Source organism: Chinchilla lanigera, unplaced genomic scaffold, assembly GCF_000276665.1.
Source record: "Chinchilla lanigera isolate Chin_1 unplaced genomic scaffold, ChiLan1.0 scaffold00024, whole genome shotgun sequence".
Classification (NCBI taxonomy): Eukaryota; Metazoa; Chordata; class Mammalia; order Rodentia; family Chinchillidae; genus Chinchilla; species Chinchilla lanigera.
This window is the reverse complement of record NW_004955425.1, coordinates 5,003,631-5,022,873: the sequence shown is the minus strand read 5'-3', so window position 1 is coordinate 5,022,873 and position 19,243 is coordinate 5,003,631. Positions and strand designations below refer to the sequence as shown.

Genomic DNA, 19,243 nt, shown 5'->3' with positions numbered 1-19,243 from the left:
TATAAAATTATGTCTTAGGACTCAAAAGAACCAACTAAAATTTTGGGCTTCTGATAAGTTAGAGCCTCTTGATCTAAAATTTGAAATTATATTGTAGAGAAGATTATTTTCCTTAGTGGTTTTAAGAAATCTTTACTACTTATTACAAGCTTTTTAACTTAGGTTTTTTTTGGTACTGGAAATAGAACTCAACCTTCAGCTTGCCAGGCAGTGCTGTGCCACTGAGCTATATCCCTTACCCTAGCTTAGTTTTTATGGGCATTTTAAGTAATGCTGAATTTTTTTTTTAGCTTGTGAATTGTTTATGTAAAAATTCTAAAATTCTTTTTTTAATTTCTTTTATTAGTGCATGTTGATAATATATAAGGACCACATTCCTCATGGGGAGTTGGTACATGTATATCTTAAACAATTTTAAAATTCTTGAAAAGGTACATTTTACACATAGTTTAGTTGAAGCCTGGATTATGCTATCAGTTTTTTTAAAAATCCTATAATCAGTGCTATCAAGTTTTGAATTAATGGTGTTTAAATTAAGAAAATTAGGGGCTGGGGATTTAGCTCAGCGGCAAAAGCGCCTGCCTGGCATGCGCAAGGTCGTGAGTTCGGTTCCCGGTACTGGAGAAAAAAAACCAAAAAAAACCCAAAAAAAACTAAATTAAGAAAATTATAAGACATTTTTATCCTGGTTAATTTTATCATAGCTTTGACATCATGCCTTGTTTATTTGCTTAATCAAGCTAGATTCCAAGTAAAACTTTTAAGTATCACATAAAGATTTACTACACTCATTGAAATGTCAGTGAAACTATACTCATTGAAACTTTATTTGAAACTTTAGTCAAAAAAGTGAAGTTTATTAACAGATTGTTGGTGTAATATTTTATTCTGGGGGTGGCTCTTTTCTCACAGTAAATCTCTCACAAATCCATGCTAGAAATGCTCCCCTGCTTTTATTGAACATATATTTATTATAGTTCACACTGCTTTAGGTATTGTATAGGTAAGTCAGTAGGTATTTATTAAACTGGTTATTTCATTGGTTTTTTAAAGTCCATCATTTTTATGATTAACATAAATTAGCTATAAATGAATTTATGAATATATTTTAAAGTAAATATAAATCTGTTTCTACACTTTACACCTTTTTGTTGAATTACTGACATATAAGTATGATAAATTTTGAGAAGTTAAACTTGCCTGTTATTTTAAAAGACATAGGCCAAAACCAAACTGAGTGTTTTGGAGGGAAGGGGGAAATTTTGCTGCTGTTTTTACTTTAGGTCAGTTGCATTTCCTTACAGACATCTTAAATCTCTTTTTTCCTGTTTGTCATGACGGTGACTTTATGTACCTTTAAAAATAAAATGTGATCTAGAGGTAATAAGAATGATGGTTAGTATTTTTATAAATACCTAGGCTTGTGTTTGTGGAATTTCTTATAATTCGTTATAGGTTATATTCTCTTTCCTCTTGTGACCATGTAGTAATTTTTATTTTATGATTTTTGGCTCCTGTTAGAGACATAATATATTTTAAAAGTTACCATTTACAAAGTTCACAAATGTGGTAAAAAATTCTTGAAATCATTTTTGTGCTTAAATTAATTTATGTTATTATTTTTAGCATAATTTTAGTGTCCCAAGTCTAATTTTGGGACTTACTATTCATGAAATAGGAATTGACTTTCATGCTAGTAACAAGGCCTTAATTTGAAGGTTCAGATTGGAAAAAATCATATATATTATATATTATATATATATATCGTTTTTGAACAGAGTCCTGCTAATGTCGTTCAGGCTGGCTTTGCATTCACTCTGTAGCCCAGATTGATTTCAGATTTGTAGTGATCCTCTTGACTCAGCCCTGCTTCACCCTCTTGAGTGCTGGGATTATAGGCATGCACCACCACACCCAGTTTACACTGATTATATTTTTGACCTGTTTATTTTCCATTGGCTTGTTCAGATCAGGAGTGGAGATGGAGAATTAACCTTTAGTATACATTGCTGATAATTGATCGTTAAAATAATTAAGTTTTTGCAGTTTGACAGTTGAAGGCATTTCCTGTGAAATGATACTAGTGTTTATTTAACCATGCAGATCCTCAATTTGTGGTCTGCCAGCTAAAGGTGAAGATATATTCCTCCAATTCAGGACCCACAAGACGGGAAGACAAGTTCATGTACTTTGAGTTTCCTCAACCCTTGCCTGTGTGTGGTGACATCAAAGTAGAGTTCTTCCACAAACAGAACAAGATGCTAAAAAAGGTTTGCACTTTGTTTTTATTGGGAAAGTATATACAAAACAGCTATGCCTTACAGAATAACCTCAGATCATTTGTTTAAAGCCTTTGATTAGGCAGAAGTCATTCTGTAACAAGAGATAAAAAGATGTATTTTATTTTATGAGTGACGTTTAATGAACTATGGTTAGTGTTCTTTTAGATCTATAGACACTTTACTGTGGTATTAATGAGACATTATAAAGATAGATGAGCTTGTTAGAAGGAAAGGCTATATGTTATTATAACATGAGAGGAATTTTTCTTAACATGGGTTATGGAAAAAAAATTTGTAAAAGTATTTAAGATCGCATACATACCTCTATTCAATTATGATCTTTAAAAGGGTGGTTTATTAACTGAGAAGAAATTAGGAGATCATAAATTTAATTTTTTTTTTAGTATATAGCAGTAAGATCTGTTCTGTGGACTTATGTAATAACATAAACTAATTTTCTACATTTTGCTTTGTGTTTCTTGAGACTGGGTTATTTTATATTTATTTTCCAGAGATTTACTAAGTAGTATTTAGTTTCTTTAGCTAGGAGAGCAATAGGTATGAAGAGGAAGTAATAAAGAATGGAAAAAATGTATTTAAATGTGCAGGTTTAGACAGTAAAATTTACATTTTACTGAGCTATATTTAGAGAAGGCAAAAGCTCAGTTGTAAAACGTCTTGGTATAGAATTAAGTGTGAAGAATTTCTAGGGTGCAGAATTTTATGTAGTCATAGAAGAAGAAAAGCTTTGTGTAGTGTTACTCTCTTGTTAAACATACTAGATAGCATATTGCTAATTTTTAGACATTATCAGAAATAGGATGGCTATAGTTCTCTGTTTTTCTTTTGGAAGAAAATAATAGGGAGTTTCACTTCCTAAAAAAAGTTTAAACATGCTTTGATTTATCAGAAGAAATATAATTGCCTTTACACTCTAAGTAGCTAAAAAAAAAAAAAAAAAATCACAAAGTTTTCTTTGTTTGTTTGGTTGGTTTTTTGGTGGGGTACTGGGAATTGAACTCAGGACCTTGCCCTTGCCAGGCAGGCACTGCACCAATGAGCTGGCCCTCACAAAATATTAAATTGATTTTTTTAAAAATCAGAAATACATTTCCTATCTCATCTGTATAAATAAAAGTTAACTGCATTTCCAAAATAGCTTTCAATTTATTTTTATTATACTTTTATTTTGTATTGGGGGTTAAACCCTCGGCCTTGAACTGATCTATGCCCCCAGCCCTTTTAAAAACTTTATCTTGAAACAGAGTCTCAATAAGTTGTTCAGGCTGGCCTCAAACCTGTGGTCCTCCTGCCTTGGTCTCTCAGACTATCTGAGATTACAGGCATATACTAGGCTGAAAATACTACTTTTTGATAATCCAAAAAGTGTTAGCACATGTTTTAAGATTAAGATAATTAGTAAGCTTTGGGTATCCACCTCCTCTTGTTATTCATTGTAAGACTTCGGTACACAAAATATTTACTTTTAAAAGTAGAGGCCTGTTTCACATTGCTTGTACCTTTAGGGAGTGCTAATTCTCACTTCTGTTCTGTACTTTACATTAGTACTTAATAAAACTGAAGATTAAATATTTATAACATTTTAGTATAATCAGTACACTTGAAGAATCCACATTTCTCGCTATGCAGTTCATGCTGACCTTGAGCTCACTTTGTAGCTCAGGCTGGGCTTGGGCTCATCTTCAAACTCGCAGTGATTCTCCTTCTCAGCCTCCCAAGTGCTGGGATTATAGGTGTGTGCCACCATGCCAGACGTACATTTTTAAAAGTTTAAACATTAGTGGCTTATTTTCTTCTAAATAAAATCAAATTATTAACCCAGGGACCTTGCTAAAATAATTAAAAGTAGCAAATATTTAAAAAGACTTGTCTTGCTAGGTACTATTAAAAGACAGTGAAATTTAAGATGGAAGATCCTTACGAGTCTCATTATCTTTTTTTTTTGGTTTTTCTCCGGTACCGGGAACCGAACTCACGACTTTGCGCTTGCCAGGCAGGCGCTTTGCCGCTGAGCTGAATCCCCAGCCCCGAGTCTCATCATCTTGAGGAAAAAAAAAAAAACAAAATGACACATTAGAATAAAAGGCTTATTAAATGGCAGTATGAGGCAGCAGGTAACGTGTCATGAGGCTGTATGTCATTACTGTCAGGTGTTCATACAGACTTAATTTCTTTGTTGAGAAAGGGTTAAAGTGATGTAGTTTTTCTGTTGTAGTTTTTAAGGCTTATTATTAGAGGGTTTTGTTTTGTTTTGGTTTTTTTTTTTTTATTTTAAAGATAAAAGGAGGGAAACATTAACAGACATACAACATTTTACAACATATCACAAGTACAATACAGACAATACAGAGTTACAAACAAAGTGGTAGGGAATTAACAATGGTGGTTGTATTACATATTGATATCTTCAAAGTGGCTTCTTATGAAAACAGATATAGACATGCAATACTGGTCAGCCAAAGACTCATTGACAGTTTCTTTCAGCATAGAAACAGCAGACAGAAGAACAACCATGTTATCTATCCTGTATATACATACATACAAAATTTCTCCTTCTTTCCCTTCTCTTTTCCCACATCCCAGAAGCCCTTTACTCTTCGGTGGTTTCCTATCATTTCACAGTGTCTATCATACCTCCGAGTTTAAATTAACTCTTTCAAGTTTTACACTAGTGACACAATGCGGTGTTGTTTTGGTTTTGATTTGTGGAGAAGGGTCTTGCAATATAGTCCAGGTTGGCCTTGAACTCAATATGTAGCCCAAGGTGGCCTTGAACTCATGACGATCCTTTTGCATCAGCCTCCCAAGTGCTGGGACTTTCACGCATGCTCCACCACATCCAACATGTTAAGTTTTTAAAAAAATAGACATTTTGTAACCAAAAAATCAGACCTCTCTCCCCCATTTTATTCTGAAAGTTTCCATCCATACATTGTCAGATAAGAGAGTGGAACCACTTACGTTTGTTTTACAGTAATACTGTACATGTAAAAATGTAACTTGCTTGCTTTGTCAGTGAAATGGTGCTAACCTTCCAAGAACCTTTATTAAAGTAAGTTTCTGAGTTTTGTTATACCTACACATACAAATAAACTCAACATTTTAAAAAGCTAGTATTAGACTAGAAAAGTATGTTTTGCTTACGATTTCATAGCAGAATGAAATTATATCAAATCTGACAAGGTTGTGTTTTTGGTCTAAAATTTGGGAAAAGAAAAATGATAGTAAATGAAAATGTAACAGATAATCCACAGATTGTGTTAACCCTTATTCACAACATCAAATAGTTTTATTTACTTCTTAGGGTAAATGTTTTGTGTAGATGACATTTTTTTTCTAAAGATAAAAAATTAGTCATTTCTTTTCTTTTTTAGGACAAAATGTTTCACTTTTGGGTAAATACATTCTTCATACCAGGACCAGAGGAAACTTCAGAAAAAGTAGAAAATGGAAGTCTATGTGATCAAGAAATTGATAGTATTTGCAGTATAGACCGTACAAATAATGATAAAGAATATCTAGTACTTACTTTAACAAAAAATGATCTCGACAAAGCAAATAAAGATAAGGCAAACCGATATTTTTCTCCAAATTTTAAGGTCAGTTAAAAACATTTTGGAGAGTTGGGATTGTGTGTGTGTGTGTGTATTTTATTGTAGGTGTGTAGTGGAAGACCTTGCTTATTTTTAAACTAAATTATGTGTTATATAGATGCAATGTTTATGTAGCATAACCTGAATGTTTCTGATAAATACCCAGATGCACACAGTCAAAAACCTCACATTTTTTCTTAGCCTGTTGTTTGTTGTTTGGCAAAATCTGGCTTAAAAGTGTGGGGCAGGAATTAAGTGAGGGGAATATGAAGTAGGAATGAGGAAAGGAAGAAACAGATGAAAGCTAGGTTGTTTGGAAATTATTTGCAGAATATTTTCACCATTCTTACCCTTGTCTCCCCTAATTTATTCACAGCTCTTCAGAGTGATCTTAAAAATAGATCTGGTTGTGTCACTCATGTTAACATTTTTAAAAGACCTTTTAAGTAAGGACCTTTGTGGTTTAGGATAGGCCTGCTTCCTTTCTCAGCTCTAGCCGCATTATCTCCTTGTTCCCTGATAACTCAGCCACAAGTGTTCTTGCTTCATTTCTACAAAGTGCTACTCTTCTGGCTATAGTTTTCCAGTTTTTATCCTTCTTTGTAACTCTCCCACCCCAGCCTTTCCTTTGCCCCCTCCGATGGTTGTCCTCATTTCTAGCCTTAATTATCTTCAAGCTCTTCTACTCTGATTTTCTGTCCCTGTTAGTCTCTTTCAAGAAGCCCATTCTATTTTTTCATGTCTTGGAGTTACTTGGTTTCATTTTTATGTCTGTATGGTATGTGTTTTTATTTATGGACAGAAACACTTTTTTGGGGAGTGACAAGATCTTGCTATGAAGTTCAGGCTGGCCTTGAACTTGGCAGTCCCCCTACTTCAGCCTCTCAAAGGGCTGGGATTACTAGTGTGTGCAGGGCATTAGACAAGAATTTCTTCTTTTTTTTTTTTTGAGACAAGGTCTAGCTGTGTAGTTCAGGCTGGCCTTGAAGTTGCAGTGACCATCTGCCTCAGCCTCCCAAGTGCTGGGATTATAGGCATGTGCCACCATGCCCAGCTAGACAAGAACTCTTGAGATTAAAAAAAAAAAATCTGATTTATAAACGTTTCTGAATGATAACCTAACCATAGCTAATAAGCATAAGAATATTGCTAGTACTTAAAATAGAGGAGAGCTTATATATTTTATAAATAAAAATTTGATCTAATTTTAAATGCCTTTGAACTTTAAATTTCTTCTGTTTAAAAGTTTCCCTTAGAATCCACAGATTTTCATTTTCTTTCTTTTCTATAAATCTATTTTTCTTAACCATTAGCTTTTAAAATGTTTTTTTCTAGCATTCTGTTTTTATATTACAAGAAGTTTTACATTTGTGATTACAAGTGTAAATTATTTATCAGTAAACTAATATAATTTCATATCATGGTAAATGCTATGCAGAATAAGAGATGAGGCAGAAAGTAATCTTATTTTTCAGCTGGGATGGTTAGAGAACGCCTGATCAAGTGGATGACTTTGATTCAGGAACCTAATTCAGATGAGTGAGCTGTCTAAATAAACAGATGGAAAAAGAGGGAAGAGTGTACAGAGAATCTCTGAGCCTGAAATGATCTTGGTATATTTGAGTGGCATAAGTCATTTTGACTGAAAGAGAGGGGACGAGAAAACTAGTCCTTCTGTGGAGACATTAATGTCACATAAGAAGGTGCAATCTAAATTTTGTCTTTATCCACTCTGTCCACTTAAAGTAGATATTGGGAAGGAAAGTAGGGAGAACAGGCAAGAATGGAAGCTTGGAGATCAGTTAAGAGTCCCATCTGTAGTGGTGTAGTTTGGGTGAGAATTGGTGGTTGCTTGGACTAGAATAATGGCAGGAAAGTGCAATTGGGAGCTATCAGCTTATATATATAGTGTTTTTTGAGGGTATTACTTAAAAGATAAAGTGAATGTTGGTTGTCTGAGAAGAAACATTGACAGTGAATAAGTCTGGAATAATAGAGGGGAGGGGCTGTAGATAGAATAAGCGAGGGATTTGAAGTCAGGTCTGATTTAAATCTCACATCTACTATCTACCAGGTATGTGTCCTTTAACGAGTTCACTAACTTTTTTTGTACGTTTGTTTCCTAATATGTTAGAGGTATTTTGACAAATATTTTGACTGTGCATGCCATTAGCCCACAGTTCAGATCAGTGTATGATCTATGTTAACTTCTCTCTTCTTTCTCCTTGTAGGGTGAAGCATTTAGGGTTGTTTGTATAGTATTACTAGCACCAGAAAGCACAAGTTTCACACAGATAGTAAAAAGTATTCTTTTGGAACTCAGCCATTTGTGAATTGTATTTTGTGATGGAAAAACTATATATTATGTAACCTCTTGATGACCTTCATTATGCATTTCTTTTACAGAATTAGGTGCTTATAGCTTATGTTTCTTAAAAAATATGGTAATGTTTCAGTTTATCTTTTCAGTACATAGCAAGAATGAAACTGTAGGAAATCTTAAGAATGAGTCATTTGAGAGTCACTTACCCTTTAAGGATCATGCTTATAGTACTTGAGAAAGAATATTAAAGATGTTATCTTTACTTAAATAATTTAAGATTAGCCATAATAGTGGATTTTCATTTTAAATTTTCTTTCTCTAGGTGAAGCTGTACTTCACAAAAACAGTAGAGGAGCCATCAAATCCAGAGGCTAGCAGTTCAACTTCCGTAACGCCAGATGTTAGTGACAATGAACCTGATCATTATAGATATTCTGACACCACTGACTCTGACCCAGAGAACGAGCCTTTTGATGAAGATCAGCACACACAAATTACAAAAGTCTGATTTTTTTTTATCAAGAGGAATTAAAAACCATGAAAACAAACTTGAATAAACTGAAAATGGACCTTTTTTTTTTTTTTAATGGCAATAGGACATTGTGTCAGATTACCAGTTATAGGAACAATTCTCTTTTCCTGACCAATCTTGTTTTACCCTATACATCCACAGGGTTTTGACACTTGTTGTCCAGTTGAAAAAAGGTTGTGTAGCTGTGTTATGTATATACCTTTTTGTGTCAAAAGGACATTTAAAATTTAATTAGGATAAATAAAAATGGCACTTTCCCATTTTATTCCAGTTTTCTAAAAAGTGGAGACAGACTGATGTGTATACTTGGGAATTTTTCCAATTTGTGTTCTGTCACCAATTGAAGTGGCTAAAGAGCTTTGCGAATTACAGGTTCACATCCTACCCCTTTGCACTTGTGGCAACAGATAAGTTCGCAGTTGGCTAAGAGAAGTTTCTAAAGGGTTTTTGCTGCATCCTAATGCATGTATTTGGGTTAAGGGAATGGAGGGAGTGCTCAGAAAGGAGTATATTTTATGCTGGATTCTGGACCATATACCATCTCCAGCTATTTACATGCACCTTTCTTTAGCATGCTACAGTTACTAATCTGGACATTTGAGGAATTGGCCGCTGTCACTGCTTGTTGTTTGTGCATTTTTTAAAAAAGCATATTGGTGCTAGAAAAGGCAGCTAGAGGGAGTGAATCTGTGTTGGGGTACAGGAATGAACCTTCTGCAACATCTTAAGAATCCACAAATGAAGGGAAATAAAAATGATGAGGTCATAGATAAGAAACACAGCAACAATGACTTAACCATATAAATGTGGAGGCTATCAACAAAGAATGGGCTTGAAACATTATAAAAATTGACAATGATTTCTTAAATATGTTTTCTCAATTGTAATGACTGCTCCATCTCCTGTGTAATCAAGACCAGTGCTAAAAGTCAGATGCTATTAGTACCTACATCAGTCAACAGTTTATTAGGTTTCAATCATATACCTGCTGTGGATGCTTCATGTGCTGCGTGCAAGCTTCTTTTTACTCACTAAATATAAAATACTTTGTAATGCTGCACAGGAAATTTCGAGATTCTACAGTAAGCGGTTTTTTTTTTTTCTTTAAAGATTTATGATGCACTTATTCAATCCAGTAGCTGTCAGCCGTTCTACCCTTTTGACCTTACACATTCTATTACAATGAGTTTTGCAGTTTTGCACATTTTTTAAATGTCATTAACTGTTAGGGAATTTTACTTGAATACTGAATACATATAATGTGTATATTAAAAAAATTTGTGTTAAAAAAGAAATTAGAGTTGCAGTAAATTTTCAACACTGCACAAATAAGGCATTTAATTTTTCAGTAGAAATTGTCCTACATATGCTTTACCAATTTGTTATTGAAAGAACAGATTTTTTTTTTAATGTGCAGTGTTGATTCAGTTCTTCATAGTGCTAGAGTTGGAAACTAAGGCTTCAATTCATGTCTTAAATATCATCATATATTTGATATGCCCAGACTGCATACGATTTTAAGCAGAGTATAACTACTATTGTAAAGCTAATGTGAAGATACTATTAAAAAGATTTTTCCCCCAGAAATGCGATGTCTTTAAAATTATACCTTGACCTTGACATTTGAACACCCAGCCATTATATTTCCTATTGGTGTAAAATCCCATTTTCAATAACCTATTGGTGCTGAAATTGTTCACTAGCTGTGGTCTGACCTAGTTAATTCACAAACACGGATTGCATAGGACTTATTAGAGCAGCATTTATAGAGTTTAATGGTAAATAGATTAGGCAGAACTTCATCTAAAATATTCTTAGTAAATAATGTTGACATATTTTCCATACCTCATCAGTTTCATTCAACAAATAAAGTTTTTAAATTTTTAACAAAGCTATTAGGATTTACACATTTGTATTTAAACATTGATAATATAGAGTATTCATTGACTGCTCATTAAGTTAAATTGGTAAAGTAAGAGACTATTCCACAGATCTCCCCACTGAAATTAACATGCCATTTTGTCTTTCATGAAAGCTGAAAATTGACTAAAATGATAATCAACTATTTACTTTTTGGAGATAGTTATCAATACTGTTTTTTGTTACAGTTTTGGGCACAGCATATTAAAGCATAATTTGCATTGTTTCGATATGTAACATGAAGGGCCAGGTTATAAATAATTATATTATAATGGGCTTTTGCACTGTTATTATTTTTCCTTTGGAATGTGAAGGTCTGAATGAGGGTTTTGATTTTGAATGTTTCAGTGTTTTTGAGAAGCCTTGCTTACATTTTATGGTGTAGTCATTGGAAATGGAAAAATGGCATTATATATATTATATATATATATAAATATATATTATACATACTCTCCTTTATTTCAGTTACCATCCCCATAGAATTTGACAAGAATTGCTATGACTGAAAAGTTTTCAAGTCCTAATTAAAACTTTTATTTATGACAGTATTCATAATTAGCCTGAAATGCATTCTATAGTAATTTCTCCCAAGTTTTTGGAATGTTTTTTTAGACTTTTTGTATGTGCAGCAGCTTACATGTCTGAAGTTACTTGAAGGCACCACTTCTAAGAAAGCTTACAATTGGGCCCTGTACCATCCCAAATCCTCTGTAACTCCTCTTGGATATTTTTGCCATAATTATAAAAGGGTAGTTGAATAGCATCACCATTCTTTGCTGTGGCACAGGTTATAAACTTAAGTGGAGTTTACCGGCAGCATCAAATGTTTCAGCTTTAAAAAATAAAAGTAGGGTACAAGTTACATGTTTAGTTCTAGAAAATTTGTGCAATATGTTCATAACGATGGCTGTGGTTGCCACAAAGTGCCTCGTTTACCTTTAAATACTGTTAATGTGTCATGCATGCAGATGGAAGGGGTGGAACTGTGCACTCAAGTGGGGGCTTTAACTGTAGTATTTGGCAGAGTTGCCTTCTATCTGCCAGTTCAAAAGTTCAATCTTTTCATATAGACTATATATACTAAACATTTCAGTCTGTTAAACAGCCTTACTCTGATTCAGCCTCTTCAGATATTCTTGTGCAGCAGTGGCTCTGTGTGTAAATGCTATGCACTGAGGATACACACACATACACACACACACAAAACGATGTGTACAGGATAATGCCTCATACCAATCAGATGTCCATTTGTTACTGTGTTTGTTAACAACCCTTTATCTCTTAGTGTTATAAACTCCACTTAAAACTGATTAAAGTCTCATTCTTGTCATTGTGTGGGTGTTTTATTAAATGAGAGTATTTATAATTTAAATTTGCATAAATCCATTGAAATTTTTAGTAATGGGTAGCCAAATAGGATTATGTTTTCTCAAAGGTTCCTGCCCACCCTCCTGTTGTCTGTTAGAGTCAGTGGGCTTTTTATAAAAGCATGGCTTTTTCTTAGGAGTAGTATATCTGTCATGTTTAAGAGAAACACTTTTCAAGGCTTAGTCACCACTTAATTAATTGTCCAGGCACATGAAATAATAATTTTAATCCTGACAAGTTTCCAGATTCTTGTAGAACTGTTTATATTATATTATTGAGCCAAATGTCTGAAGACAACTTCCCCAAATGGATTTGATACTTCAGATTTCAATTTTATGGCTTTTCCTTTATAATTATTTACTCTGCCATCAACATGGGAAACTTCATCTCTTCCTTGTGACTTATGCTACATAAAAAGTGAAATTTCAGAATAGTTTAAAAGACCTTGTGTACTTTAATTTTATTTCAGATATACTAGGAAACTTAGACTGAGGCATATCCTTTCAACAACATAGTAAGGTAATAAGTGAAAGTATAGCTTCTACAAATGTTTTGATAGTAAAGCAGACCATTAATGTAACAGTGGATTTAATGTTTCAAGTTTACATGTTCTCCATGTGACTTAAATGTGAATAATGTATAAGATGAAGTGTGAAGTGTGTGTATATTCACAATAAGTGTATATGAAAACTATCCTGGAGTCTGATAGTGTTTTGATTTATAAGAACATATTTTGGTGATGTTTGCAAAATAAGACTTTATTGGCATTTTGATTGTATCATGCCTACACGATGTTGTAACTTAAGCTGGCGTGATTCAGTGAATGCCATCACCATTTCCATTGAGAATTTAAAAATCACCAGTGTTTAACATGCAGGCTTCTAAAGGCTTACAAAAAATCAAGGCCCTTAAATTTAATTTACTGCCAACTTGAAACTCTGGGTTCTTTTATTTTTGCCAGATAATTGGCATTGTACCTAAAGCTGAGTCTTAAATGGCTTACTGTAACTGAATTAGCAGTGCTATTGCTAGTGCAGAAAATTTTGTGAATGGAAACAATAATACTCAGTTAAAACTTGCAGGGACAGGATGTAAAAAATAGCAAACAGGATAATGGAGAAAATTTTTAAAGATGAGATATTAGAGACTAATTTTCCTATAAAATTATATAGCTATATAGGAATCCTAGTGGCAAAGTTGCTTATCAGTTTGTAGTTTTTAGAGAAAATCATGACCATGATTTTTATGACCATGATCTTATTTCTCCATCTTTCAAGAAATCTTCCTTATAAGTATATCAGAATATGGGTAGCCACGCTGACAAATTAATGTTGGTTGGCAGCTTTAAACATTTATAATGTGAAGACAGAACAGTTTCACTGGTGATAGTACTCTTTGGTTTTTAAGTTGTCCATTTTTAGAATAATTTCCTAACATCAATAAAATAATCACTTATAATCTCAACACTTGGAGAGATAGCCATTATTAATACTTTAGTGACTATACAATCTTGTTTTTTGTGTATATTCATGTATATATTTAAGAAAATGAAATTTATACTGTGCATATTCCTAGCCTTGCTTCATATTTTCATCATGGAAAATGTTCCATTGCTTCACAGAATGGAAAGTGATTTGAACACTTTCTAATGTTACAAGTGCAGATCATATAGTTACTGAGAGTCCAATTCAGTGGGTTAATCATGAATACTGTTGGCATTATGATGGTATATGTCTAAGTAAATCAGTTACATTTATTTAGCATAGAGAAGCTTAAAATTGTGGGTATTCAAGAACCATTTTTAAGTAGAATATATAAAACACTATATTAATAGTTCATCACTTCTGTTTCCCTTTTAGATTGGAAAAGAAAGATGGACTTTTCAGTTTGTATAGTGGTAAGAAGTTGCTCAATTTAGAGCCAATTATTTTAACACCCATTCCCCCTTCCCCCAAAAAGCAAAACTACTGTGGATTCATCACTTGTCTTTAAATCTGCATGCCCATGTGATTTGCATCACATCAGAAATACTATTTCATGGATGGTTTGCCCTTAGCTCTGAAACCAGGTTTATTATTATGGTGAGTTTAGAATGTACAACTCTTTTTGATAGCTTTTTGAGAATTTTGGTGAAGACATTTAGCTGAGGGTAGTATATATAACTTATAAACCAATGTATTGATATTTTTAAAACATTTTTACATATGAGTGACGTTAACTGCCATCTTTGAGCATTACCACATTTTAAAATAAAGCAACATATTTTTAAATGAAGTGTTTAACAAGGATTTATATTTTTCATTTTTAAAAATTAAAAATAATTTATATCTTCTCTGTTGCATGTGGATTCTCATCTGTCCTTACAATAGTTAGAGATTTTGTTTGTGTAGAAGGAGCAAAGCTTGTAGTCATGGCTTTAGTGTTGCAGTTTGCCAAATCTGTTTACTGCAGTGAAATTCTTAATGTTTAGGTGTGGTGTTCAGTAGCACATCACTTGTTGGCTATTATTTATGTGCGCCTCTAGGATTTTTTGCCTATTCTATTACAGTTGTCAATGATACCCCACCTTTACAAATGCCCTTTCAGTATCTAACTTGTTTCCATTAAATTGCCCTTATGCCCTAGTGAACAGTTTGTGCGTGTGCATGTGTGCATTTGTGTGTATGTTTGTGGAGTGTGTCTGAGTGAATTAGATTTTCAAGAGTGCTACATTAACTTTAGAGATTAAATAATTCGATTCAGGCAAACATTTCTCACTGGAATTTTGCAGTTCATTGTAATGAAAATGTTAACCCGGGACAACCTTTGGCATACATTAGTGAACTTGGATATTAATGAATTTGTTAGTAGCATCTTGATATGTACATTAATGAGCTATTTTCAAAGTTGTACATTAAACCAAAGTTGGCGTTTTGGAAATGTTTATATCAAGTTCCATTTGGCTACTGATGGACATAAGAATAGAAATGCCTTCCTATGGAGAGTATTTTTCCTTTAAAGAATTAAAAAGGTTAATTATTTTGACTGTTTGTTTTTAGCTTTTTATTCATCCAGCAAATATTTATCAGCCTTGTTATGTGTTCAGAAAACATTAGTGAGCAAAACAGACACAACGTATTCTTGCTCATGGCTTATACTCCAGTAGAGGAAATAAACTTTATTGAAATAATTATAAGCTGTGAGACATGCTGTGAAATAAGAGATGCATATGGTACGATGACAGTCACCAGACATGCCATTTGCTTCCCTAAGTTTCCACCTTCATGGAGTTGGATGGGGCTCGTGCAACTAGTTCATTCAAAGATCAGTGAAAACGCTATAAAAATCCCAAGTAAAGGCAGTGAAAAAAGTACTCTGTACTCCCCAGCTTTTCTCTTCTAGTGCAGTGACCAAGGATTTGATAGGTCCTAGGTGGTACAGCACTGTCAACCTGAGTGTGGAGTTTCTATACAGAGTATAGTACTATACAGAGTAGAATTCCTCCTTTCCCTGTATTGAACTGGTAAAACAGCACAAGTAAGCAGCAAAACTTTACACTGATATTTTGGAATTTTGCATAGCTTGTAACTAATACAGTACTTTGGAAAAATTTTGGGAAAGGTTGCCTGAGCAAACGAGTTAATAATGCAAAATGACATCTTTAAACGATCTGATGCAATAAACTAAATTGCAAGACATTGGAAAATTATTGAGCAATAGTTACTGAGATCTGTGTCAAGCATTCTTGGAGGTGTTTGGTATACAAGTAAGTAAATAGCAAATCTCATTTTGTGGAGCTTACATTCTAGCAAGAGAATAAATAGATACTAAACAGGAAGCATACCACAGATAGTGCAGTGGGGGAAAATGTGGAGCTGTCAGCTAAGGGAAATGACTTCAAGGTAGAGAGATGCATTACTGGATAGGGTAATCCAGAGAAGGCCCCACAGGAGGGTCAGCTCTGAATAGACACCTCAGCAGTGGTGTTAGAATTTTCTTTCACACTGAACCAATATGTACTCGGAATACAGTATAAAATTTTATTCTAAAATTTTATTCTAAATTTTCATTTGAGCCATTCAACTCTGTACATTAAAGTTTCAAAGGTTATTGGTATATTTAGAGAGTTTTTTTTTTTTAATGCCACCCTAAATAGCCACGGTGTTATAAATCATTTTGTTTTCTAAATTAGTTTGGTGAAGGCTATAGAATTAGTTCCCCTAGATTCATTTTTTGATCTTTTCTTACATTGTGTATGTATTTTGTTTTTTTTTGTTTTTTGTCCCATACCAGAAATCGAATTCACGACCTTGTGCTTGCTGGGCAGGCACTGTGCCACTGAGCTAAATCCCCAGGCCCAGTGTATATATTTTGAAAATACTAATATTGCTGTTCAGAAAACATTAAAATCTTGTTACAGCCGTAAGCATTTCTAAAAGCTGAGAGGAGATACCTTAATTTACTGGTGGGAAACAAGTTAAAATTTTAAGTTACCCAGGAAACAAATGAAAAATTTATAACCTAGTGCTATCCATTTTAATTCTTAATCATAATTTTAAAAAATCTGGAAGATTACCAGCATCTAAATAGCAAAAGAGATATTCCCCCCCCCCCACATTTTCACAAAAAAAGAACTCCTAGCTCATTTCAATGTAAGAGTCCAATTAGAACCCAGGGGAAATGGCATGATTAAATTGATACAATGGAAATTAACAACTGTTTATTCAACAGGACATTATCTTTTGCTAGGGATCACTTTCTATCTTTTCTAAGGGCAGGCATTATAGTTAGAAATGAAATCTTAAAAGAAAATACTATTCTCATTAAAAGTAAATTTTAGGAAATTTTAAACATTTTTTGGCAATTACTTTTTGGTATTTCACTTTGCTTTAGAAAGGACTTAAGGTATCTGAATGTGAAAAATAATTGCCATAAAAGTTTAGAAGAAAATATATATATTTCCTTTGTTTTAGCCTAAGGATTAAAATTGACATATAATGTCTCTTGAACTTGGATCATTGGACTTTGAAAGTACATTTTAATAGTATTATGAGTCATCCTTTTAAACATTTATAGGGTTGCATTATGTACATGTACTAATTCTTCACAGTGAATGTAATCACTGTGTACTGTAAACATGTACTAACAAAATTAAAAACATTTATAAATAAGCCCACAAGCCTAATTTTCAAGGAAATAGTGCTTTTACTGTAGTACTTTTCTTGAAAAACCTGACTGAAAATAATTCAGTAGGTTATGTGTTTCTATTTAATAATATATTTCACAGTGAGCTGAAACATTGTAGAATTTAGCAAAATTATAATATAAAAATAATGCTAAGTATGCCAATATTCTATAAGTAATGAAATTTAGTTAATTCTCACAATTAACAGACATTAGAACACATTGTGATGTGGAAGACTTATTAGAAAATTAGTCATGATTATATTTTTCCATTATAATCATGTTTTTGAAATGAGATCTCTCAATTTCCCTATTCCTGTTACCTACAGCAGTGGTGGGAACCTGTAGCATGTGTGCTTCCGTGGGCTGTTTGTTATCGAACGCTTTGAAAAGGTTTGCCATCATTGACTTGTAAGAAAGAGAAATGTATTTAAGTTTCACAAATGCACTTGAAAATTACTGAAAATTTTAGTTTTATACACTATTTTCATGAAAATATTATTGGTAGGGAAGACCAGCAATTTTTACATGGTTGTTCCAAACAGTGGAACCACGGTAGTTCTTTAAGTGACTAGTTAATACTTTGTTTAATGTTTAACTAGTATTAATACTAGTTAATAGTATGTATAGACATTGTTTCATGAATACTAGGCTTCCTAGTATTAGTAATATTGTGTATTAGTGGATGTTTAAAAGGGAAAATAACTTAAAGGCTTTGGTAAAAGAGTAGGCATTAGGTAAAATTTTCCCGTGCTGATTCAGCAGACACTATTTAATGTATTTAGCTGCCCTTACTGAAGCCATTGTTTATATAAAAATGCACTAAAGTAACCCAAAATATCACAATGAAGGTGATTTACTCAGGTAAAATATTGGCTAGGGGAAATCTGAGAGCCTTAAGCAAATTGAATTTTTCTCCAAAAAGCTAAACATAGTTCTACTTTTAAAAACTCATGAAGATTCATTTAGAATTGATAAGAATTCTGTGGTCAGTCAGCTCACTACCTATAGATCAGAATTGAGCAGATAAGCAAACTGCAGTAAGGAAAGCAAGAAAAAATGAGATGAGGAGAGTGCAGGTTAGCTCTTACTCCTGGAGGGCTGCTAGGGTGATAATAAAGTGGTAACTGTCACATCATGATTTTGAGCCTGCAGTAGGTATCAAACGCCTGCTTGATCTTTCCCTTCAAGGTAGGTCATTTTATCATACACACAAAAGCTGAAAGTCAAGATACTTAATTACCCAGGTCTCACAAGTAGAAGTATGAAACTAAGTTTGAACCCAGGGCAGTATGTTAGTCCTACTATAGTATACAAAGGCCCTCATACAACAGAATCGAATTCACAAAGCAAACGAAAAATCCTGAAACTCACAAGTGGCGAAGTTAGGTCATTTTTCTTTAGCACTGACAGAAGAACAAACTAATACAGGGTTTAAGTCCCACAAAACAAGCATCAAAGAAAAAAATTTGAACAATTGTTTATGCTACAAAAGAAAGTGACTATGCATTTTGCCAGGTTCTTGACAGGTAAGATGGTAAAATACTGGCACACATTTTTATATCAAAACAGGGTGAGGGCTTTTGGATTTGTTAACACTGTGTGAAATTTATTATGTAAACTTGCACTTTATTTTGTTTAACTGGAATCCTCAGGTTGTTTAAAGTGATTAGATCTCAAGCAGGCCAACCTGCCAACTGAAAAGTCTGTGTCATATGCATACTATGTCAAATTGGAATTGTAGTGCAGAAGTTAGAAAAGATTATAGATTTTATTTATTTATTTATTTATTTATTTATTTATTTATTTATTTTTTCCAGTACCGGGAATTGAACTCACAGCCTCATGCTTGCCAGGCAGGCGCTATGCTGCTGAGCTAAATCCCCAGCCCAAGAAATTAATTTTAATTAATACAGGTCTCCCTTTAATTTGGTCTTGAATGTCCAGCAGAAAAGTATAACCATGAGATGTATAAAACAATGGCATAGTAATATACTAGCTATAAAAGAGGCTCAAATACTGACACCTTCTAACAATTTCC

The 19,243-nt window shown here is 33.3% G+C and overlaps 1 protein-coding gene across 1 annotated transcript in view; it reads left to right on the top strand.

The window, feature by feature from the left end:
* The window catches only part of Pten (phosphatase and tensin homolog), a gene marked incomplete at its 5' end in the record, with an annotated part of 84,019 nt that extends 68,956 nt beyond the window's left edge, over window positions 1-15,063 (top strand). Inside the window, 3 exons of the mRNA XM_013514767.1 lie at window positions 2,104-2,270; window positions 5,678-5,902; window positions 8,542-15,063. Coding sequence (XP_013370221.1) covers window positions 2,104-2,270; window positions 5,678-5,902; window positions 8,542-8,727 — 578 coding nt within the window. The remainder of the gene's footprint in view (window positions 1-2,103; window positions 2,271-5,677; window positions 5,903-8,541) is intronic.
* Between the last annotated feature and the right edge of the window lie 4,180 nt (window positions 15,064-19,243).